We start from the raw sequence: 24991 nt of genomic DNA, 5'->3' as shown, positions 1-24991 counted from the left end.
CATTGCAACCGGATTCTTTACCAGCTGAGCCACCAGGGAAGTCCAAGAATACTGGAGTGGGTAGCCTATCCCTTCTCCAGCAGATCTGCCTGACCCAAGAATCAAAGCAGGGTCTCCTGCACTACAAGTGGGTTCTTTACCAGCTAAGCTACAAGGGAAGCCCTTGTTAGGTACATAAGCATCCAATATATTATCTTTGAAACTGGGGAGAAGAGTCTATGTATATAGTGTCTGATTCATAGGAAGAGAAAACGCAAAATAAGCTAAATGTTTTCTGATGTTGATCCAGTAAAGGAAATGCTGAAAAAATTTTAAATAATCTTATCATAGTCAATTGAACATGTACCTTTTCAGCTGGCTGCAGAAAAAACAGAAGTAAATATGAAGCTTTCACTGATGGCTGTAAAGGGTATTTAGTTTTCAAAATAACAGTAAGATTACAGTTTCTCTCTGGTACTGAATACTCGGTTTGTCCAAAAGGCATATATGTAGGTTATTTATCCAATATTTAAACAGCCTAAATACATCTCTTTTGGGCTGAAATAACACAGTTTTTAAAAGTTAAGAAGATACAGTACAAATAGTCTGTCTTATTTTTTTTTAACTTTCTCAATTCATGGATTATTTTCTTCAGTATCTGGAGAAAGAAACTGATACATTCACTGTTAGGCATAGTAAAAATAAAAACCCACATCCAAATGTTAAAATTGAACATAAAGAAATACTTTCAGAGCCAAATACAACCAAATAATGAATCAGGCACTCATGTGGCACCACCCTCTAAACTGAAACATTCAAGTCTTCTAATTCTTGAATGTGACGTACTCATCAGAATAGTAACTGACGGAGTTGAAGATGCTGTTTTTTTTTTTTTTTTTTTTTCTGGCCACGCCATACAGCTTGTGGGATCTTAGTTCCTAAGACCAAGGCTTAAACTTGGGCCCTGACAGTGAAAGCATGAGGTGCTAACCACTGGACCACCAGGGAATTCCCTGAAGATATTCTTTAGTGGGAAAATTTCCCTGTAATTTCAGAGTCTGTATTCTGTCAAATTACCTGACAGTCATTTGCTGCCATTCTCAAAGAACTCTAGTTCTGGGTTAGGATTTCTTCATTTAGCCAAAGTTAAGAAAAGAAACCAACTGGATGTAAAATGTAACCCATGCTTCAAGCTGTCAGTGACCTGGAGACAGATGCCTGTGAAAGACGGCAAACCATATTATAATGGATTCTGAAAGCTAAGTAGATTAGTAGGTTTCTTCTTAAATATTATGAGTTTAAAAAAAAATTAAGTCCATATGTATGCTGAATACCTAATACATGGCCAGCAGGTTCCTAAGACATAAGAAAGCCTCAGGCTGAGAGCCAGAGATGAGGCCGAGAAGGAGGAGAGTAAAAGCCGAAGCCAAGCTTAGACTATTTAAAATCCTACTTGAGGCAGCTCTGGGTCCAGGACAGAGGAAGCTGTTTCTTCGTCCTCCCTCTAAGGCCTGGGCCCACTTCTTATTCCTAGGACTCAACCTTCAGGTCATTTTTCAACACTGTTCACATGTTGAACTGTTCACTGTTCACTTCGTTAAATTCTAAACGAAGTAGGTTGAGCTATAGACGTTCACATTACTTCAACAACACTGGCAAAAGAAAACCAGTAACAGTAAAATAAAAATGAAAGTATTAAGTATTATTTTGCTTTTGTGTAACTCCCCAACTAAGACAGTATAGAGAATAAATGCCAGAGCTGAGACTGTTCTTCCTATTCAAGGAAACTAGTGTTAGGATAATGGCAAGAGCCTCAGTTAATGAGGTGGTTCTAAGAACCGCTGTCTTACCCAGCTGGTTCTTCATCCCCATGAGTACAGAGTTCATGTGCGCCTTGGATGCATAGAGCTTGCTCATGGCCTTCCTTGACCTGATCATCTCCTTAGCCAGAACCACACAGACATCTTTCTGACCCTTCTTGGCAGCATCTTTCACAGATCGTTTCACTTTTTCTTCTTCTCTTTGGATATCTAAATTTAGGACAGAACACAAAACACCAAAGATTAAGGGTAAACCAGGAAATGGCATCACTGACTCAATGGACATGACTTTGAGCAAACTTGGGGAGATACTGAAGGACAGGGAAGCCTGGCGTGTAGCATTCCATGAGGTCGCAAGGAGCTGGACATGACTTAGAGACTGAAGAACAAGAAGGAGATTTACTAGCACCGAAATTTGTTCTCATTGTGATCTAAATGTGTCTATTAAGTAGGAAACAGGAGGATACAAACCAAATAAAAATAATAAATCATTTCTAATATTATTTCCAATATCACATTAAAGTAATGTAAGTTAAACAGAAAAACAAATCCTATTACACAGACAAAATTTCAAAACTGCTTTTGCAAGCCCATTATAACATCTGTTGGTACTGGTATTAAGGAACCTGCAACTTAAGGAAAGCCTGAACATGCTAAAAGTGTCACTAACACAGGGTGGTGACTCACTGACACACATCACGTAATGATCATGATAAGTTTAGTTAACATCCATCATCTCATACAAATATAAAACACAGAAAAACACTTCTTTCTTGTGATGAGAACTCGGGATTTACTCTTTCTTAACAGCTTTCATATATAATATACAGCAGCATTAATTATATTTATCCTGTCATACATGACATCCCTAGTGCTTATTTATCTTATACTGGAAGTCGGTACCTTTTGACCACCTTCATCCAATTCTCACTCCCTGCAAACTAGACCTCTGGCGACCACAAATCTTACCTCTTTTTCTATGAATTTGCTTGTTTGTGGTTTTTTGAACTATAGGTGACCTATGGCACTATGATAGGTCCTGGTGCACAGCATAGTGATTTGGTACTTCTGTACATTACAAAATGATCATCACAAGTCTAGTTACCATCCATCATAAAAGATATATTATTATTATTGATTATATTTCCCACTCTGTACATTTCATCCCTGTGATTCATTTACTTTGTAACTGGAAGTTTGTACCTCTTGATCTCCCTTATCTATTTCACTCATTCCCCTGCACCCCTCCCTTCTGACCACCATTTACTCTCTGCTTCAACAACTGTTTCTGTTTTGCTGTGTTTGTTCATTTGTTTTGTTTTTTAGATTCCACATATATGTGAAATCATATGGTATTTTCTTTCTCTGTCTTATTTCACTTAGCATAATTCCCTTGAGGTCCATCATGCTGTCACAAACAACAAGATTTTGTTCCTTTTCATGGCTGAGTAATATTCTAGCACATATATGTATATACACACACAACATCTTTAGCTATTCATCTATCATGGGTACTGAGGTTGCTTTCCTATCTTGGCTACTGTGAGTAATGCTGCAGTAAACACAGGGATGAATATATCATTCCAAATAAGTGTCTTTGTTTCCTTTGGGGAAATACCCAGACATATAACTGCTGGATTATATGGTAGTTATAGTTTTTTGAAGAACTCCGTGCTGTTTTCCATAGTTGCTACACCAATTTACATTTCCATCAATATTGCACAAGGTTCCCCATTCTCCCCATCCCAATCCAACACTTTTTATTTGCTGTCTTTTTAATAATAGCCATTTTCCACAGGTGTGAGATAGTGTCTCACTCTGGTTTTGATTTGCATTTTCCTGATGATTAGTGATGCTGAGCATCTTTTCATTTCTTTGTTGGCCATCTGTTTGTCTTCTTTGGAAAAATGCCTATTCAGGTTCTCTGCCCATTTTAAAAATCAGTTTTATTGCCTATTTGAGGTTTTTTATGTGTCTATATAAATTTGAGATTATTTGTTCAGTGAAAAATGCCACTGGAATTCTAATAGGTATTGAAATCAATCTATAGATAGTAGTATAATTATTTTAACAATATTAATTCTTCAAACTCATTCACATGGGATAGTTGTTTGTGTCATTTTCAGTTTATTTCATCAACATCTTACAGTTTTCTGAATACAAGATTTTTACCTCCTTCGTTTGATTTACTCCTAGGCACTTTATTCTTTTTGATGCAATTGTAAATGGAATTGTTTTCTTCTCTTTCTGATGGTTTGTTGTAAAAAAAAGATAAGATTTCTCTATATTAATTTTGTATCCTACAACCTTCCTTCATTTATTATTTCCAATAGTTATTTGGTGGTATCTTTAGGGTTTTCTATACATAGTATCATGTCATCTTCAAAGAGTAACAGTTCTTCTTCCTTACCAGTTTGGATCATTTTATATCTTTTTCTTGTCTGATTGTGTGGCTAGGACTTCCAAGACTATATTATATAAAGAGTGCAAAAGTGGGCCACCCTTGTCTTTTTCCTGATCTTAGAGGAAATGCTTTCTTTCAGCTTTTCACTCTTCAATATGACGTTGACTGCAGGCTTGTCATAGATAGCCTTTATTATGTTGAGTGATGTACCTTTTCTAGTCCCTTTGTTGAGTTTTATATCATAAATGGATGTTTAATTATGTCAAAAGTTTTTGCTGTATTTTTTGAGATGACTGTATGATTTTTATTCTTCAGTTTATTAATGTGGTATATCACAATGTATAGTTTGCATAAATTGAACCATCCTTGCATCCTTGGGATAAAATGCCACTTGATCATGGAATATAATCTTTTTCTATGTACCGGTGAATTTGGTTGCTAATATTTTGTTGGGAATTTTTGCATTTATGTTCATCAGTGATATGGCCTGTATTTTTCTATTTTGTGTGCGAATCTTTGTCTGGTTTTGACATCAGGGTGATCTGGCCTCAAAGAATGAGTTTGGAAGTCTTCTTTCCTATTCGAATGTTTGGAATAGTTTGAGAAGGACAGATGTAAACTCTTCTTTAAATACTTGGTAGAATTCACCCATTAAACCCTTTGGTCCTCAACTTTTGTTTCTTGGTAGTTGTTTTCTTGCTGATTTAATTTTGTTACTGGTAACAGGTCTATTCACATTTTTTATTTCTTCTTGATTCAATCTTGGAAGACTCTATTTATAAAAATTCACCCATTTCTTGTAGTAATCTGTCCATAGTAATCTCCTATAATTCTTTGTATTTCTCTAGTGTCAACTTTAAGTTCTACTTTTTCCTTTCTGATTTTATCTACTAGGCCCTCTCTTTTTCTTGACGAGTCTAGCTATGGATTTTTAAATTTTATCTTCTCACAGAACCACCTTTTACTTTCACTGATCTTTTCTACTTTTCTTTAAAATTTTCTATTTCACTTATTTTTGCTCTTATCTTCTTTATTCGTTCCTCCTACTAACTTTGGGTTTGCAAGTTGTTTATCCTAGATTCTTTATGTATAAGGTTAGGTTATTTGAAATTTTTTTCTTGTTTCCTGTGGTAGGTTTATATTGCTATCAACTTCCCTCAGAAATGCTTTTGCTGTGTGCCATAGATTTTGGATTGCTTTGTTTCCATTTTCACTTGACTCCACATAATTATTTTTTTCTTTTTTTTTTGCTGCACTGCATGGCTTGTGGGACCTTACTTCCTCAACCAGGGATCAAACCTGGGCCCTAGGCAGGATTCCCTGGAGAAGGCAATGGCAACCTACTCCAGTATTCTTGCCTAGAGAATTTCATGGACAGAGGAGCCTGGTGGGCTACAGTCCATGGGATCACAAAGAGTCGGATACGACTTTGCCTGTGTGTACTGAACTGTAACTTCCTCCAATTTTAAAGGAAAACTGGAGAAGGAAATGGCAACCCACTCCAGTGTTCTTGCCTGGAGAATCCCAGGGATGGGGGAGCCTGGTGGGCTACCGTCTATGGGGTCACACACAGTCGGACACAACTGAAGCGACTTAGTAGTAGTAGTAGTAGGCGGGAAGAGTAGAGTCCAAACCACTGGACTGCCAGGGAATTCCCTGACTCTAAGTATTTTTTGGTTTCCTCTTTGAATTCTTCAGCAACCCACTGGCTTTTGAGTAGCATACTGTTTAGTCTCTATGAGTTTGTGTTTGCAGTTTTTTCCCCTTTATAATTGATTTCTCATAGTATTGCAGTCTCATAGCATTGTAGTTAGAAAAGGTGGCTGATACTCTTTTGATCTTGTTTTGTGGTCTACCATGTGATTTATCCTGGAGAATGTTCCATGTGTACCTGAAAAGAATATGTATTCTGCTGCTTTTGGATGGAATGTTCTGTAATCATCCAATAGGGTTTGATATAAAGAGGTGTGAATTTCTAATTTTGTTCTTTTTCAATGTTTTTTTTTTTTTTTTTTCTCTCTGGAATCCCTTGAGATCCCATATGAAGTTTAGGATAGATCTTTTTCCATTTCTTCAAAAAACATTACTGGGATTTCCATAAGGATTGCAATGACTCTATAGATCACACTGGGTGCTATGACATCTTAACAGTATTAATTATTCTAATCCATGAATATAGGATGTCTTCCCATGTATTTATGCCTTTAATTTCTTTCAGCAGTATCTTATAGCTTTCATCATAAGCCTTTCACCTCCTAGGTTAAGGTAATTCCTAAGTATTTTATTTTTGGTACTATTATAAATGGCACTGTTTTCTTAATTTCCTTTTCCAGCTTCTAGCATATAAAATAATACAAGTGATTTTTGTTTTGTATCTTGCTACTTTGCTAAATTTACTAGTTCTAATAGTCGGGTTGTGAAATCGTTCGGGTTTTATACACGTAAGAACACATTACCGGCAAACAGATAATTTAACTTCTTCATCCACAATTTGAAAATCTATCCTGGATAATATACCCTGTGCACTTAAGAATGTGTATTCTGTTGTTGTTGCATTGAGTATTCTATACATGTCTGTGGGATCTAGTTGACTGCTGTGCTGTTCAAGTCATCTTTGATCCTTACTAATTTGTCTGGTTGTTATATATCCACTTTGGGGAATGAATTATATTAAAGTCTTCAACTAATGTTGTAGAATCTACTTTCCTTCATATATTTTAACTATGTGCCATTAGGTTGCATAGATGTATGTAACTGTGACATCTTATTGTATTAAAATATAATGTCCTTCTTTGACTCTTATAATCTTTTTTGATTTAAAGTTTACCTTATATTAGTACAGCAGCCTCCATCCTTTAAGTTACTATTTCCATGGCATATCTTTTTCCTTTCTTTCACTTTCAAAACTTATTTGTATCTTTGGATCTAAAATGAGTCTCTTATATACAGTATACACTAGGGTCATTTTCCCCCATTCTGCCAAGGTCTATTTTTGATTGGAGATTTTAATTTATTTATATTTTAAGTAATTACTATGGGAAGGAAATCTTTAAAAAAGAGGAGATATATGTATACATAGAACTTTGCTGTACAGCAGAAACTAACACAACATTGTAAAGCAACTATATGCCAACAAAAATTAATTTTAAAAAAGTAATTACTGATGAGCAGGGGCTTAATTCTTCCATTCTGCCTTTTTTGTCTGTAGGTCTTAGAGTTTTTTATCCTTCATTTCCTACATTATCTTCTTCTGTGCTTATATGTCTTTTCTTATGGTGAAACTTTTCAAGTCCCTTTTCATTTGCTTTTGGGTATAATTTATAGCTACTTTCTTTGTGATTATCATGGTGAATGCACTTAATATACTAATGTGATAACACTAATTTGAATTTATATGAGCTTAACTTTAATATTATACAAAAACTTTACTTCTTTACAGTTTTGTCTGCACCCCCATTCAGTTACTAATGTCACAAAAGTACATCTTTCTGCACTATATGTTAAAAAATAAAGCCTAATATATTTTTAAATGCACAAGTCTCCTAAATCATGTGAAAACAAAAAATGAAGTTACAAACCAGTTACAAAAATATTAGCCCATGCATTTATCTTTAATGGAGATTTTTTTTTAATAGTTTTAAGTTACTATTGTAACTATCTATAGTAACAGGTTGTTACTATCTATCAACCTGAAGGACATGCTTTAGCATTTCTTGCCAGGCAAGTCTAGGGATAACAAACCCAATCAGATTTCATTTAAGTAGGACTGTCATGCCTTTGTTTTGCTGGATATAGGATTCTTGATATACAGGTATCTTCTTCCAGTACTTAAAATATATAAATAAACTCACTTCTTTCTGGAGCTCAATATTTCTGATAAGAAATCTGCTGAAAGTCTTATTCAGGATCCCCTTGTATGTGAGAAGCCATTTCTTGCTGCTTTAAACATTCACTCCTTGTCTTTCTATAGTTTGATTATAATAAGCCTTGGCATGGGCCTCTTGAGTTTATTCTACCTTAGAGTGTGTGGAGCTTCTTGGGTGGTTATATTCACGTTTTTCATGAAATATGTTAAGTTTTTATCTTTATTTCCTCAAATAATCTCTTTGCCCCTTCTCTCTTGCCTTTCCTTCAGGGACATCCACAATGTGTATGCTGCCCCAACTGATGGTTTCCAACAGGTCCCTTAGGCTCTATTTGCTTCATTTTCTTTTTCCCTTCTGTTCCTCAGACTTGACCATTTCAACTGTACTATTTTCAGGTTCATTACTTCTTCTACCTGCTCAAATCTGCTTCTGAATAACTCTACCAATTTTTTCATTCTATATTTTCCACGTGCATGATTTCTTTTTGCTTCTTGTTCATGTTTTCTGCTCTTTACTGATACTTCCATTTTGCTTATCTATCATTTTCTTGACTTTGTTCACACCTTACTTTAGTTCTCTGCATGTCTTTAAGATGGCTGTTTTAAAGTCTTGGTTAGTAAATCTGTCATCTGGTCTTTATCAGGGAACTTTTCTGTTCATTTCCTTTCAATGGTCCATACTTTCCTGTTTTTTTGATACCTTGTGATCTTGTTGTTATTTTGAAAACTGGACATTTAAGCTTTTTAAGATGATAACTCTGGAAGTTAAATTTCCTAGGGTTTGACAGGCTTTTTTGTTTGGTTTTATTGCTGTAGGGTATCTCTGTACTGAGATCATCCTGAGATTTAAACTTAGCCTTTTCAGGTCTTTTCAGAACCTGTGTATTTCCCTGGGCATGCACAGTGACCACCTATATTCCCCAGTACATGTGGTTGCTTCTCTTTGTTATTTAATATTTTATTTATTTATTTGGCCATACCAAGTCTTAGTGGTGGCATGTGGGACCTACTTCGCTGACCAGAGATCAAACCTAGGCCCCCTGCAGTGGAAGTACGGTGTCTAAGCCACTGGAGAAGTCCCTGTGGTTGTTTTTGATTGTCTTAGTCCTTGATATCAGGGATGTAAAATGGTACAGTGCTGCGGAAAATGCTATCGTGGCTCCTCTAAAATTAACTACAGAATTAATTACCATTTGACCAATCCTTCCCTCTCCTAAACCCTCCTCACCACCCAGCAACCACAAGTCTGTTCTCTATCTCTGAGTCTGTTTCTGTTTCATAGATATGCTCATTTGTATCATAGTTTATAAACTGATGAATGCAAACCATTTAAAAATATACAGTTCACTGATATTAAGTACACTTACACTGTTGTACAGCCATCATCACTATCTCCTGAACTTTCCCTTCGTTTCTTGTTGAAACTCTGTTCACATTAACAGTGACTCTCCATTTTTTCTTCTTCACATTCCCTGGTAATCACTATTCTGCTTTCTGTCTCTATAAATCAGACTCAGTGTAATCAGAGTATTTGTCCCATTGTGTCTGGCTTATTTTACTTCATAATGTTTTCATGACTCATTTATGTGATAGCATGTATCAGAATTTTCTTCTTTTTAAAGACCTTCTTTTTAAATATCCCATTGTATGTATATACTTCATTTTGTTTATGTATTCATCTGTCAATAGAAATTTGGGTTATTTATACCTTCTGCTATTGAGAATTATGCTGTTATGAACATGAGTGTACAATTCATTTAATCTTGTATAAAACCATTTCTTTATAAGTAGGAAGAACTTTATTTAGGTTTTTTTAATTGCTTAAAACAACAAAAATTTATTCTTTATTTCTGGTGAACAGAAGTCTAAAATCAAAGTGTTGTTGGACTTCCCTGATGGTATAGAGAATAAGAATCCACCTGCCAGTGCAGGGGACATGGGTTTGACCCCTGGTCCAAGATTTCACATGCCACAGAGCAACTAAAGCCTGCTCACAACACCTACTGAGCTCATGCCCGAGGGCCCATGAGCCCTAACTCCTGAGTCAATGCGCCACAACTAGTAATGCCTGCATGATCTAGAGCCCACACTCTGTGACTACTGAGCCCGCCTGCTGCAATTACTAAAGTCCATGTGCCCAGAGCCTGCACTGCACAAGAGAAACCACTGCAGAGAAGCCTGCTCACCACAACTAGAGAAAGCCCACGCCCAGCAACAAAGACCCTGAGCAACCAAAAATAAATACATAATAAAATCAAGGTGTTGGAAGAGCTTCATTTCTTCTGGAAGCTTCAAGAAAGAATCCATTTCCTTGCCTTTTCTAGTTTCTAGAGGTCAAATGCATTCCTTAGCTTATGTCTTCTTCCTTCATCTTCAAAGCAAACCATTCCACCATCTGGTTCTGTGGTCACAACTCCTTTTCCCGACATACTGCCTCCCTTTTATAAGGACTCTGGTGATTACAATGGGCCCACCTGAAGAACCCAGGGTAATCTCCCCATCTCAAGATCTCTAATCAGATGTGCAAGTTCCTTTTTGCCATGGAAGGTAACATATTCACAGGTTCTGGGTATTAGGACGTGGACATCTTTCGGAGGCCATTATTCTATCATAGAACATGAGCACCTGCTTTGTTTCCAACACGAACCCAGACTCTAGGAAATCAGAGCTGAATGAACATGGTCCCTTACCCTTGGACAGCTGAATTTCAGGCTCTAGGAAAGATTTACTTCTTTTAAAATGTAACATTTCTTTGAGTTGATTATATCTTATTTTCCTTATAATAATTAGAAAGCAAATAATTAGAGCTATAAATAATATAAACTATGTTTTCTGTATGTAGATTCAGCTTATTTTTATGAACTAATGCAAAATACAGCAACAGGATAAGAGACATAAAATAGTAATTTACCTCTTATTTGCCTGTCAACAACTCTCATTTCCTTTCTTATCTTCAATGACCATTCATTGACCTGGGAAAAATTTTAGAAAAGGAATTATAAGAGAAGTCAACACCTCCAATTTACCAAATTTTGAAAATTTTTCTATTAATTTTACATTTAATCTTAACACAATCTAGAAATAAAATAAGCTTATTTTGAAAGAAACTGCCTTAGGGCCAAATTCTATTTTTTTAGTCTTTTTATTCACAGTACATAGCATTCTCAAACTATTCAAAGATTCCTATTCTGAAGGCAGTAGGAAGCACTTTATACAAGATCTCTGAGAGAGTTCAACACCCTGCAGGTATATACAATTTTTCAAGAGGTGCATGGGAATAGAAAGGTTTTATGGGCAACAGATTTTTTTATTTCTATACATAATTATTTTAAAAACTGCTGTACCTGTGTCATAAAAGTTCACCTTTTCTTTCTCCCCTTTAACAATTACACTACTTCATTTTACAGAAGAAGTATCTCTCCAGCCTACATGTCTTTTACTGTGATAGATTTCCCTGAGAGGCGAAACCCTCTGAAGCAGTAAACACAGAGCCAACTAGAAATACTGGTGCAGGTGTTGGGAAACTAGTGAATGACTCTAATGCTTGCCACATTCTTACCCAATTTCCCCTAGTCCTTCAGTTTCAAAAATGAAGAAAAATCATTTATAAGTTGATAAATCATTAAAACTAAACTTTACATTAAATCAATATGTGCTTTTTGGCATATGATCCACCAGTTCAAATAACTAAGTGATGCTGACATACAAAATCCTTTCCACTACCATCTGCTTATTAATATTAACGATGTTTCCCAACATTTGAGTCTCATAAAACATAAAATAGGACTTTCTTCTAGTTGAGGCACCTCATGATGAACATCTCTTGTCTACACCAGTGTCATGCCATCCAAGGGCCCATGGCAGTTGGCACAGACCTTCAGACACAAGAAGATGGCCATAGTCACGGCACACTGCAAAGAGGCCAACAGTCTCTGTAGGTGAATGGGTTAACCCCAGAGTTGATCCACCCATGCATAGCTACAATACAAGCTCCCAGCAATGGTTCTACTTCTTGGGAAGGAGCAATTAGCTGGCATGGACCTCAGTGTCCATGTGAAGGGTGGTGGTCACATAGCCCAGATTTTTGCAATCTACCAGTTCACCTTCAAAGTCCTGGTGATCTTAATATGTAGATAGGTTTCAAAAAAAAAAAAAGATCAAAGATATCCTCAACCAAGATGAGGACACTGAACACTGCTAGTAGCTGCAAATTCAAACGTCTGGAGACCCTAGTGCCCACGATTACTACCAGAAATTCTACCAATCATGACGATCAGGGTTAACCTTTATAATAAACAATGGTTGTGGGATTTAAGGTAAAAAAATATAATAAAATAAAACAGGAATGGAATTGATGCTGAACCCTTTAGCACTCATCCATGGATACATGAACTAAATGGCATTAAAAAATTCATACCCTTAGGATGAATTGTCAATAAATTTTGTTTATAATGACTTTAAAACCACTATTTAACAAAATCTATAAAATATTTATTATACAACAACTCTAATTCCCAGACAAAATATTAAAGAACTTAAAACTGCATGGTTATACAAATTTAAAAGTTAATGTTAGGTTTATATATTTTTTTAAGTGAAATTCACATAACACACACTTAGCCATCTTAAAATGTATAATTCAGTGGCATTTAGTGCCTTCACTATGTTTGAAAACCAACTCCCTCTAGTCTCAGAACTTTTTCAGTATGTCAGAACACACTATACCCTATAAATAATCTTCCCCTAAGACCACCCTCCTCCCCATTCTCTGGTGACTACTAATTTGCTATTCTGTATCTTTTGATATGCTTATTTGGGACAGTTAATATAAAATAAATCATAGAATATGTGGTCTTTCACGTCTGGCTTCTTTCATTTAGTATAGTGGTTTTGAGGTTCCTCCACGTAGTAGCACGTATCAATACTTCAGTCCTTTTTATGGCTGAATAATATTGCATGGTATGTACATACACCACCACTTATTTAGCCATTCACCTACTGATGAGCATATGGGTTGGTTTCATTTTCTGGTTACTGTGAATAGTGCTGCTATGAACAAACACAAGTATTTGTTTGAGTACTTATTTGCAATTCTTTTGGGTATATACATAGGAGTGGAATTGCTGGGTCATGTGATAATTCTGGTCACCTGAGGCAAACAGCCGACTCACTGGAAAAGTCCCTGATGCTGGGAAAGACTGAGGACAGAAGGAGAAGAGGGCATCAGAGGATGAGATGGTTGGATGGCATCACCCATGCAATGGACATGAACTTGGACAAACTTCTGGTGATGGTGAGGGACACGGAGGCCTGGCATGCTGCAGTCCATGGGGTCGCAAAAGAGTCAGACATGACTTGGTGACTGAACAAAAACTGTTAATTCTATTTTATATTTTTGAGAAACTCCAAAACTCTTTTTCAAAGGGGCTTCATCATTTTACATTCCCACAAGCAATGTACAAAGGTTCTTACTTCTCCACATTCTTGTCAACACTTTCAACTGTTTAATTACAGCAAATCTGCTGCAACTATTGAAAGAGTATCTCATTGTGAATTTGATTTGCATTTCCTTAATAACCAATGAAGCGGAGTACCTTTTCACGTGCTTGTTGGCCATTTTTATCAATATATCTCCCATGGAGAAATGTCTGTTAACGTCTTCTATCCATTTTTAAGTTCAGTTGCCTTTTTATTGTTGAGTGTATGAATTTTTTATATATTCTGATAGTAGATCCTCATTGGACATATAATTTGCAAATATTTTCTCCCATTCCATAGGTCATCTTTTCACTTTCTTGATAACGTCCTTTGGTGCACAAAGGCACTAATTCTGAAAATTTTCAATTTGTCTTTCTTCTGTTGCTTGTGCTTCTGGTGTTATAGCAAAAGAATCCATTGCCAGATATGAGGTCATGAAGACTCACCCTTACATTTTTTCCTAAGAGTTTTATAGTTTTAGGTCAAAGACTTTAATTTAGGTCTTGGATCCATTTCGAGTTAATCTCTGTGTATGGAGCGAGGTAAGACCCCAGCTTCATTTCTTTACATGTGGATACCCACTTGTCACAGACCATTTACTGAAGAGACCATCTTTCACTGAACGATCCTGGCACTCTTACAGAAAACCAACTGGCCACAGGTGTATGGGTTTACTTCTGCAGTATAAATCCTATTCCACTGATTGATTTATATATCTAACCTTATGCTAATTGTACACTATTTTACTTACAGTAGCTTTATAGTACGTTTTGGAGTTATGAACTGTGAGTCCTTCAAATTTGTTTTTCTTTTTCAGTATGGCTTTGGCTATTTGGAATCTGTTGTATTCCATATGAATTTGAAGCTCAATTTCTCCATTTCTGCAAGAAAGACATTTGGAATTTTGATAGGCACTGCACTGAATTTGCAGATCACTTCTGGAAGTACTGCCACTTTAACAACACTAAGTCTTGCAATCCATGAACTTGGGATTTCTTCTTGCAACTTTTTTGCAATTTTCACTGTATAAATGTTTTGCTTCCTTGGTTAAATTTAATCCTCGTATTTTATCCTTTTGGATACTACTGTAAATGAAATTTCAAAATTTCCTGTTTTAGATTTTTCATTGTGAGTGTAAAAAAACACAACTGATTTTTAAAAATACCTCCAAACTTGCAACTCTTGAATTCACTTACAACTAACTTTCTGGTGCATTAGGAATCTTTAGAGTGCTCTATTTGTGGAATCATGTTATCAACAAATTAATAGGTTTACTTATTAGTGTGGATGCCTTTTATTTCTTTCTCTTGCCCAGATGCACTGGCTAGGACTTCTAATCCAATGTTGATTAGGAGTAGCAAAGCTGGGGGTCTCTGTCTTGCTCCTGATCTTATGGGAAAAGTTTTCAATCTTTCAGAATTTATAATGTATAACTAAGTATCATGTTAGCTGCAGATTTTTATAAATGGCCTTTATCATCTTAGGAAAGTTTCCTTCTATTCCTAGTTTTCTGAGTATTTTTATCATAAAAAGTATGTACATACTTTTGTTCTAAGTATAATAAATTATTTTAAGCATAAAAGTATTACTTTAGGAGAAATCTATGGGAGAAAGTACAATGTAAAAAAAAAAAGAAATTCCCCTTTCAAGGAGAAAGAAAATAAAAATGTCTGATTATAAATGAACATTGACAGGTATCAAATCACTGTGATACATTTTTAAAAGAGTAATTCAACACTTCCATTTAAACACAACATTTACAATATACCAAAACCTCTCTTGAGATAATTTGACAGATGGAACAGAGAGCAAATAGGTAAGGATATAGCTGACCTAATCAGAACTATCAATCAACTTGATCTAGTGAACATTTACAGAATATTCTAACAACAGAATGCATACACTTCTCAAGCTTTCAGGCAAACACTTCTCAAGACAGACCGCTTTCTGGGCCATAATACACATACTCTAACAATTTAAAAAAACAGAAATCATACAAACTGTATTCTGAGACCATGATGGAATGAAGCTAGAAATCAGAACCAGAAAATTCCCCAAATATTTGGAGATTAAACAACACACATCTAAATAACAGGTGGGTCAAAGAAAAAGTCTCACTAGAAATCTAAAATTGTTTTGAATTAAATGAAAGTGAAAATAAATACATCTTATGAAAATGCATGTGATGCAGCCAAAGCATGAGTCAATTAATTTATGGCATTAAATGCATATATTAGAAAACAAGAGTCTAACCATCAATAACCATGATTCCACCTTAGGAAACTAAAGAAAGAATAGCAATGTAAGCATCAAGCAAGCAGAAGAAAAGAAATTTAAAAATTTAGAGAAGCAATGAAATTGAAGAGAGGAAAGTAACACAAAATCAATGAAGCCAAAAATCTGGGATCTTTAAACAGATCAATAAAATAAATAAGCCTTTAGCCAAACTAACAAAGAAAAAAAAGAGAAGACAAGTTTACCAATATCAGAAGTACAAAAGGGGTCATCAACTATTGCGTCCATGGAGAATAAAAAGACAATGAAAGAATATTATGAACAATTCTATGTTCACAAGCTTAGTAAATTAGATGAAAGGGACCAACTACTTGAAAGCCTACTAAAATCCATATGAGAAGTAGATTATCTGAATAGGCCTATCATTATTAAAACAATTGAATCAGTAGTTAATAACCTGCCAACAAAGAAAGTAAGAGGCCCAGACAGTTTCACTGTTGAATTCTACCAGACTTATGGAAGAAATGATACCAATTCTCCACAAAATCTTCAAGAAAATATGAGGGAATACTTCTTAACTCATTCTATGAGGATAGCACAATCCTAGCATCAGAACGAGATAAAGACATTACAAGAAGGGAAAATTACAGACTAGTATATATCATGAATGCAAAAATACTCAACAAAATGTTAGCAAATTGAATGTAAAATTATATAAAAAGAATTATAAACCATAACCAAGTGTGATTTATTCTAGGTATGCGAGGCTGGTTCAACATTTAAAAATTGGCCACCATAATCTACTACACATCAGTAGATAAGAAAAATCATATGCATTGACATGAAAAAACTATTTGACAATATCCTATATACACAATAAAAATTCTCCGTGAATGATCTCTGTTTGTTTCCAAGGCAAACCATTCAATACCACAGCAACCCAAGTCTATGCCCCAACGAGTAATGCTGAAGAAGTTGAAGTTTAACGGTCCTTTGAGGACCTACAAGACCTTCTAGAACTAACACCCAAAAAAGATGTCCTTTTCATTACAAGGGACTGGAATGCAAAAGTAAGAAGTCAAGAGCTACCCAGAATAAAAGGCAGATTTGGCCTTGGAGTACAGAATGAAGCAGGGCAAAGGCTAATAGAGTTTTGCCAAGAGAATGCACCACTCATAGCAAACACCCTCTTCCAATAACACAAGAGAAGACTCTACACATGGACATCACCAGATGGTCAATACCAAAATCAGATTGATTACTTCTTTGCAGCCAAAAATGGAGAAGTTCTATACAGTCAGCAAAAATTATAAAGAGACCAGGAACTGACTGTAGCTCAGATCATGAATTCCTTATTGCCAAATTCAGACTTAAATTGAAGAAAGTAGGGAAATCCACTAGACCATTCAGGTATGACCTAAATCAAATCCCTTATGATTATATGGTGGAAGTGAAAAATAGATTCAAGGGATTAGATCTGATAGAGTCTCTGAAGAATTATGGATGGATGTTCATGACATTGTACAGGAGGCAAGACCAGCCCCAAGAAAAAGAAATACAAAAAGGCAAACTGGTTGTCTGAGGAGGCTTTACAGATAGCTGTGAATAGAAGAGAAGCGAAAGGCAAAGGAGAAAAGGAAAGATATACCCATTTGAATGCACAGTTCCAATGAATAGCAAGGAGAGATAAGAAAGCCTTCCTCAGTGATCAGTGCAAAGAAATAGAGGAAAACAATAGAATGGGAAAGACTAGAGATCTCTTCAAGAAAATTAGAGATACCAAGGGAACATTTCATGCAAAGATGGGCTCGATAAAGGACAGAAATGGTATGGACCTAACAGAAGCAGAAGATATTAACAAGAGGTAGCAAGAATACACAGAAGAACTGTATGAAAAAGATCTTCATGACCCAGATAATCATGATGGTGTGATCACTCACCTAGAGCCAGACATCCTGGAATGTGAAGGCAAGTGGGCCTTAGGAAGAATGACTACAAACAAAGCTAGTAGAGGTGATGGAATTCCAGTTGAGTTCTTTCAAATCCTAAGAGATGATGCTGTGAAAATGCCACACTCAATACGCCAGCAAATTTGGAAAACTCAGCAGTGGCCACAAGACTGGAAAAGGTCAGTTTTCATTCCAATCCCAAAGAAAGGCAATGCCAAAGAATGCGCAAACTACCACACAACTGCACTCATCTCACATGCTAGTAATGTAATGCTCAAAATTCTCCAAGCCAGGCTTCAGCAATACGTGAACTGTGAACTTCCAGATGTTCAAGCTGGTTTCAGAAAAGGCAGAGGAACCAGAGATCAAATTGCCAACATCTGCTGGATCATGGAAAAAGCGAGAGAGTGCCAGAAGAACATCTATTTCTGCTTTACTGACTATGCCAAAGCCTTTGATTGTGTGGATCACAACAAACTGGAAAATTCTTCGAGATGGGAATACCAGACCACCTTACCTGCCTCCTGAGAAATCTGTATGCAGGTCAAGAAGCAACAGTTAGAACTGGACATGGAACAACAGACTGGTTCCAAATAGGAAAAGGAGTATGTCAAGGCTGTATATTGTCACCCTGCTTATTTAACTTATATGCAGAGTTCATCATGATAAACGCTGGACTGGATGAAGCACAAGCTGGAATCAAGATTGCTGGGAGAAATGTCAATAACTTCAGATATGCAGATGACACCACCCTTATGGCACGAAGTGAAGAAGAACTAAACAGCGTCTTGATGAAAGTGAAAGAGGAGCGTGAAAAGTTGGCTTAAAACTAAACATTCAGAGAACTAAGATCATGGCATCTGGCCCCATCACTTCATGGGAAATAGATGGGGTAACAAGGGAAACAGTGACAAACTATTTTGGGGGGTCCAAAAATCACTGCAGATGGTGACTGCATCCATGAAATTAAAAGATGCTTGCTCCTTAAAAGTTATGACCAACCTAGACAGCACCTTAAAAAGCAGAGACATTACTTTGTGGACAATGGTGTGTCTAGTCAAAGTTTTGGTTTTTCCAGTAGTCATATATGGATGTGAGAGTTGGACTATAAAGAAAGCTGAGCACCAAAGAATTGATCCTTTTGGAGAAGACTCTTGAAGAGTCCCTTGGACAGCAAGGAGATTCAACCAGTCCATCCTAAAGGAAATCAGTCGTGAATATTCACTGGAAGGACTGATGCTGAAGCTGAAACTCCAATACTTTGGCTACCTGATGCGAAGAGCTGACTCATTTGAAAAGACCCTGATGCTGGGAAAGATTGAAGGCCAGAGGAGAAGGGGACAACAGAGGATGAGATGGTTGGACGGCATCACCAACTTGATGGACAGGAGTTTGAATAAACTCCAGGAGTTGGTGATGGACAGGGGAGCCTGGCGTACTGCAGTCCATGGGATTGCAAAGAGTTGGACACAACTGAGTGTCTAAACTGAATTATAAACCTGAATAAAATGAAAATCCCTCAACTTAATTTTTAAAAATCTGCAGCTTCCTCCACCCCAAACTATAAGTAACAATATAACCAAGGGCAAGAAATTAGAAGTCTTCCCTGCTAATATCAGGAACAAGGCAAGGATATCATTTCTGTCTACTCCTATTCAATGTGTAATGAAGTCTTAGCTAGAATAATAAGAAAAGGAAATAAAAGGTATACAAATTTGGGACAAAACAATTAAAGTGATGTTTTCTGTTGATTCTTTGGGATGGATATATATATATATATCCCCCCCAAATCACCAAGAACTCCCAAGAACTAACAAGCAAATACAGAAGGGTCACAGGACATAAGGTTAATACACAAAAGTTAACTGCTTTCAAATACACCAGTAATAAGTGATCAGAAATTTAAAAACATTTAGCAGAGCCCCAAAGAAAACAATAAAACACTTGGTATAAATCTAACAATATGTATAGGATCTACCAGTAGAAACCTACAAAACACTAATGAAAGAAAAAAAACATATAAATAAATGGAGAGGTATTCCATGTTCATGTATTAGAAGACTAAACATTAAGATATCAGTTCTTTCCAACTTCATTTGTAAATTCAATGCAATCTCAATCAAATCACCAAAGTCTATTTTGTAGATATCAACAAACTGATTTAAAAGTTTATATGGAAAGGCAAATGCCCTGGAATAGCCAAGATAAAAGTGAAGAGAAACAAAGCTGCAAGATGCCCTATTACCCAATTTCAAGACTTAATATAAAGCTACAGTATTCGAGCTTCCCTGGTGGCTCAATAGATAAAGAATCTAGCTGCAATGCAGGAGACACAGGAGATGGAGGTTCACGCCCTGGGTTAGGAAGATGCCCTGGAGAAGGAAATGGCAACCCACTCCAGTATTCTTGCCTGAAAAATCCCATGGACTGAGGACCCTGGTGGGCTACAGTACAATGGGTTGCAAAGAGTCGGACACGACTGAGCAACTTGGCACAGTATTGGGACAGAGTAGTTGTCTAAAGAATAGACACACAGATCAATGGAACAGAATAGAGAGCCTAGAATTAGACCCACACAAATATACTCAACTGATCATGTAACAAATAGAATTTTTTTTATCACAATGGACAGTAACTAGTTTTGGAACCCTAAATTCAAATCTTCCCAATAATGCTGATTAAGCACAATCTCCATTTTATTAACACCCAAAAATGATAAATCCTACTTTGTTTATACTGAAAGTATATCTATAATTAGAAGCACTGAAGTATGAATTGGAACAATTCAGTAACTATGTAAAAGGTGGCAACTAACTGAACAATAATTTCACACAAGTACCAGAAAATCTTGCTTTCCCCAAATGTTAACAATAGTCAGAAAAGTAGTTAAAGAATATATTTTCTGAATTTGGTCTTCGAGTCTCAGCTTAATTGTTACCTTGGGAGGCCATCTGTGACCCCTACGGTAAGTTAAACCCATCTGTAGTGTAACTAGACAGAACCCTATCAGTTCAGTTCAGTTCAGTCACTCAGTCGTGTGTGACTCTTGCAACCCCATGGACTGCAACACGCCAGGCCTCCCTGTCCATCACCAACTCCTGGAGTTTACTCAAACTCATGTCCACTGAGTCTCTTTTGTAATCATTATGTTAATTATATGAAACTAATATAATCATATATAAATAATACAGTGATATTAATGTGCATACACATTATAGACTGTATACTCCAGAAGGTCAAAGACCTTTTCTTATTCACTAACTCCTTGTGCAATGTCTGACACAAGGAAATGCTCAATAAATATCTGTTGAATTTAACTGCATAAAACATCTGTTGTGAAGAAGGGCCATAAAAATCTCAGTCATCAGAAACACTTACCAAAAAACTACAGAAACTTTATACATGTGTCTTTAAATGTCAGAGAAAAAGGTTCATTAAAGCCATCAAAATTTTTTCATTAACTTACAAAATGGAAAGGGATTTTGTCAAAGAAAAACTTACGTAAGAGAAATGGGAATAATCAAGCCACAACTCAGATCAGTAGTTATCAATCTCACTGCACAGCTTGCACTAGCTTAAATAGTAATGAGACTATTTCCCCAGAATCTTCTCATTTTATGAACGGCAAAACTAAGGCCAAACATTGAAGATAACAAAATCACTGCAGATGGTGATTGCAGCCATGAAATTAAAAGACACTTACTCCTTGGAAGGAAAGTTATGACCAACCTAGATAGCATATTGAAAAAGATATTTTTTTCAGAGATATTACTTTGTCAACAAAGGTTGGTCTAGTCAAGGCTATGGTTTTTCCAGTGGTCATGTATGGATGTGAGAGCTGGACTGTGAAGAAAGCTGAGCACCAGAGAATTGATGCTTTTGAACTGTGGTGTTGGAGAAGACTCTTGAGAGTCCCTTGGACTGCAAGGAGATCCAACCAGTCCATCCTAAAGGAGATCAGTCCTAGGTGTTCATTGGAAGGACTGATGCTGAAGCTGAAACTCCAATACTTTGGCCACCTGATGCAAAGAGCTGACTCATTGGAAAAGACCCTGATGCTGGGAGGGATTGGGGGCAGGAGAAGGGGACGACAGAGGATGAGATGGTTGGATGGCATCACCAACTCAATGGACTTGAGTTTGGGTGAACTCCAGGAGTTGGTGATGGACAGGGAGGCCTGGCGTGCTGTAATTCATGGGGTCGCAGAGTCGGAAATGACTGAGCAACTGAACTGAACTGACCAAAATACTGGAGCAGATACTAGACTGGAGAAGATACTAGAAAAGTAAATATTAGTTCCCCAGCTTTACTCCCTGGTAAAATAAAAATTGGGGTGCTTAAATGAGGTAAGAGTATGACATTACTTTGCAAACTGAATAGCATAATATAATGAACATTTTGTGGCTTGTATGTATTCTAAGATGCTTGTTGTTATAGAACTGAATTTTTGATGTTCAGTTCAGTCGCTCAGTCATGTTCATCTCTTTGCGACACCATGAATCGCAGCACTCCAGGCCTCCCTGTCCATCACCAACTTCCAGAGTTCACGCCAGGCCTCCCTGTCCATCACCAACTTCCAGAGTTCACTCAAACTCATGTCCATCGAGTCAGTGATGCCATCCAGCCATCTCATCCTCTGTCGTCCCCTTCTCCTCCTGCCCCCAATCCTTCCTAGCATCAGGGTCTTTTCAAATGAGTCAATTCTCAAAGTATTGGAGTTTCAGCTTCAGCATCAGTCCTTCAATCTTTCCCAGCATCAGGGTCTTTCACCTGATATGAACAGCCAAGTCAGTGGAAAAGTCCCTGATGCTGGGAAAGACTGAGGGCAGAAGAGGGCATCAGAGGATGAGATGGCTGGATGGCCTCACCAATGTAATGGACATGAACTTGGGCAAACTTCGGGAGATGGTGAGGGACAGGGAGGCCTGGAGTGTGTAGTCCTTGGGGTTGCAAAGAGTGGGACACGACTCAGCAACTGAACAACAACACTGTTTCAGTACCTATGATTATTGAATACAATCAACATCCACACACACAGTATGTGCCAGCAACCTCCTGATGCATGACAATGGTTTAAAATATGCCTGCTAGGGCTGAACAGGCTTCCCTGGTGGCACAAACTGTAAAGAATCTGCCCGCAACGCAGGAAACGTTCGATCCCTGGGTAGGGAAGACCTCCTGGAGAAGGGAAAAACAACCCACTCCAGTATTGTTGCCTGGAAAATCCCATGGACAGAGGAGTCTGGCCGGCTACAGTCTATGGGGTTACAAACAGACACGACTGAGCAACGTACACACACACACACACACAGACACACAGACACACACACACACACACGGCTGAACAGGTGAGATCACCTATTAAATGAAAGATTTGGGGTTTTTTTTCATATTATGTATAAGTATGTACTGGTTGCTGTAATGCTTCTCAAACTTTAATATGCACACTTATCACTGGGGATTTTGTCAGAATTCAAATTATGGTTCAACAGATGGGGCTTGAGATGTCTAACAAGGTGCCAGGTGATGCTGGTGGTCTGAACTTTTAAAGTAAGGTAGAAAAACGGTCCCCAATCTTTCTGGCACCAGGGACTGTTTTCGTGGGAGACAAATTTTCCACTGAAGGAGGATGGGGATGGTTTCAGAACAACTGAAGTGCAATACAAGTATTGTGCATCAGCTCCACCTCAGATCAAGCATTAGATTCCACAGGTTGGGGATCCTTGATATAGAATATACAAAGAATTTACTCTGGGAGTTCCCTCGTGGTCCAGTGATTAGGGTTCCGGATTTCACTGCCACGGACTTGGTTTGATCCCTGGTCAGGGAACTGAGATCCTGTACGGGGCGGCCAAAAACAAACATATTTACTGAAACTAGCACTACTAGCTAGGAGAAGGAAATGGCAACCCACTCCACTGTTCTTGCCTAGAGAATTCCGTGGACAGAGGAGCCTGGTGGGCTGCTGTCTATGGGGTCGCACAGAGTCGGACACGACTGAAGCGACTTAGCAGCAGCACCACTACTAGCTAATAAAACTTACCGTCCTTCCGTCTTCTATGACTCTGAAGTGATACTACTGTCATTCCTACTCAACACACAAGACTAAGGCACACAGAAACAAACTTTCCCTAGATCACAAAGCTGATTATGTGCGGAACCAGGATACGAACTTAGGCTCCGGACTCGGCAGGGCACTCGTAAGCGCTCCCCCGTATCGGAAAGCGATGGAAGTTGACACGGAGATTCAGAATTCTACACCATGTAGTTACTAAGGTACCACTCTTCCAAAAGTAGGGTCCCTGCTATCATTGTGCGTCTGGTTGTCAACGTTGAAGGGCAGAGGAAAGAGACCCCGAGTCTCCCTCTCAATAAGGCGCGGCTGTGGGGAAGGGACGACAGATGCCTGAACCTTCCCGACTTCGGGACGGGCTCCTAGGGAAGATGCTAGGGACCCTGCAGGTCCGGGGGGCGGGGCCTGCGCCAGCTAAAGGTTCTGCGCGGGGCGTACCAACGCGCGCCGGGGAAGGGGTACCAGAGGCCGGGCCGGCGCTGCTGCCTCCGCGCCCGTAGCCGAAACCGTGGAAGCCCTTCACCCGGCCCTCGGCCCCCTTGTGGAAATGGGACTCCGGGGTTCTCTTTCCCCACAGCCGCTTCCTTAAAGACTTCCTCCGGCCCCTCGGTCGAGTGGGAGGCCCCGAAATGGGGGCCGAGCGGCACCTGGCCAGCCGCGGGGAGAGTGTCCAGTCGTTTACCAACTCCACCGCACCCCCACGCAAACGCACCCACTCCGGTGCCGCCGCCGCTGCCCTTACCAGCTCTTTGGGGGGCTTCTCCTGGGTTTTTCCAAACAGCCCCATGGCGAACTGAACTCGTCTCGCCCCTCCCGGCTTCCCGTTCCCCGCGCCTTGGCAGGTCACGGGCAGCCGCCTGGGCGGGGCCGCTGAGAGGCGAGGAGTCTGGGCGCCAGGAGCAGGGAGCGGCCGCGGGGAGCCTGGTGCGCATGCGCCGAACTCGTGCGCAGACTCGGGGCGGAAGTTTTGTCAGAAAGGTTGACGCAATCGCGCACTTAGGGGGAGGGGACTTGTGGACCCAGGTAAGTAGCTAGGTGTGTTTTTCTGAGGCGTGGAGGTGATTCCTCCGAAGGATGCGAACTTACTGACTGAACCCGGTGATTACAGCTGCGCCTGCTCACCTAAATCTGTATATTGTTGTCCCGGAAGTCTGTTTTTCGGTCGCTCAGTCGTGTCTGACTCTTTGC

At 38.3% G+C, this 24991-nt stretch overlaps 1 protein-coding gene across 1 annotated transcript in view; it reads right to left on the bottom strand.

Annotated features, from left to right (window-relative positions):
* The window catches only part of CHMP3 (charged multivesicular body protein 3), a 43900-nt gene extending 19160 nt beyond the window's left edge, over nucleotides 1-24740 (bottom strand). Inside the window, exons 1-3 of the mRNA XM_040224319.1 lie at nucleotides 24546-24740; nucleotides 10980-11040; nucleotides 1830-2009 (exon numbers count right to left, since the gene is read on the bottom strand). Of these exons, the coding sequence (XP_040080253.1) occupies nucleotides 1830-2009; nucleotides 10980-11040; nucleotides 24546-24590 (286 nt within the window). The 5' untranslated portion in view covers nucleotides 24591-24740. The remainder of the gene's footprint in view (nucleotides 1-1829; nucleotides 2010-10979; nucleotides 11041-24545) is intronic.
* Nucleotides 24741-24991: the final 251 nt, after the last annotated feature.

This window comes from Oryx dammah, unplaced genomic scaffold (genome assembly GCF_014754425.2).
Source record: "Oryx dammah isolate SB20612 unplaced genomic scaffold, SCBI_Odam_1.1 HiC_scaffold_25, whole genome shotgun sequence".
Classification (NCBI taxonomy): domain Eukaryota; kingdom Metazoa; phylum Chordata; class Mammalia; order Artiodactyla; family Bovidae; genus Oryx; species Oryx dammah.
This window is presented reverse-complemented; position numbering and strand designations above follow the sequence as displayed.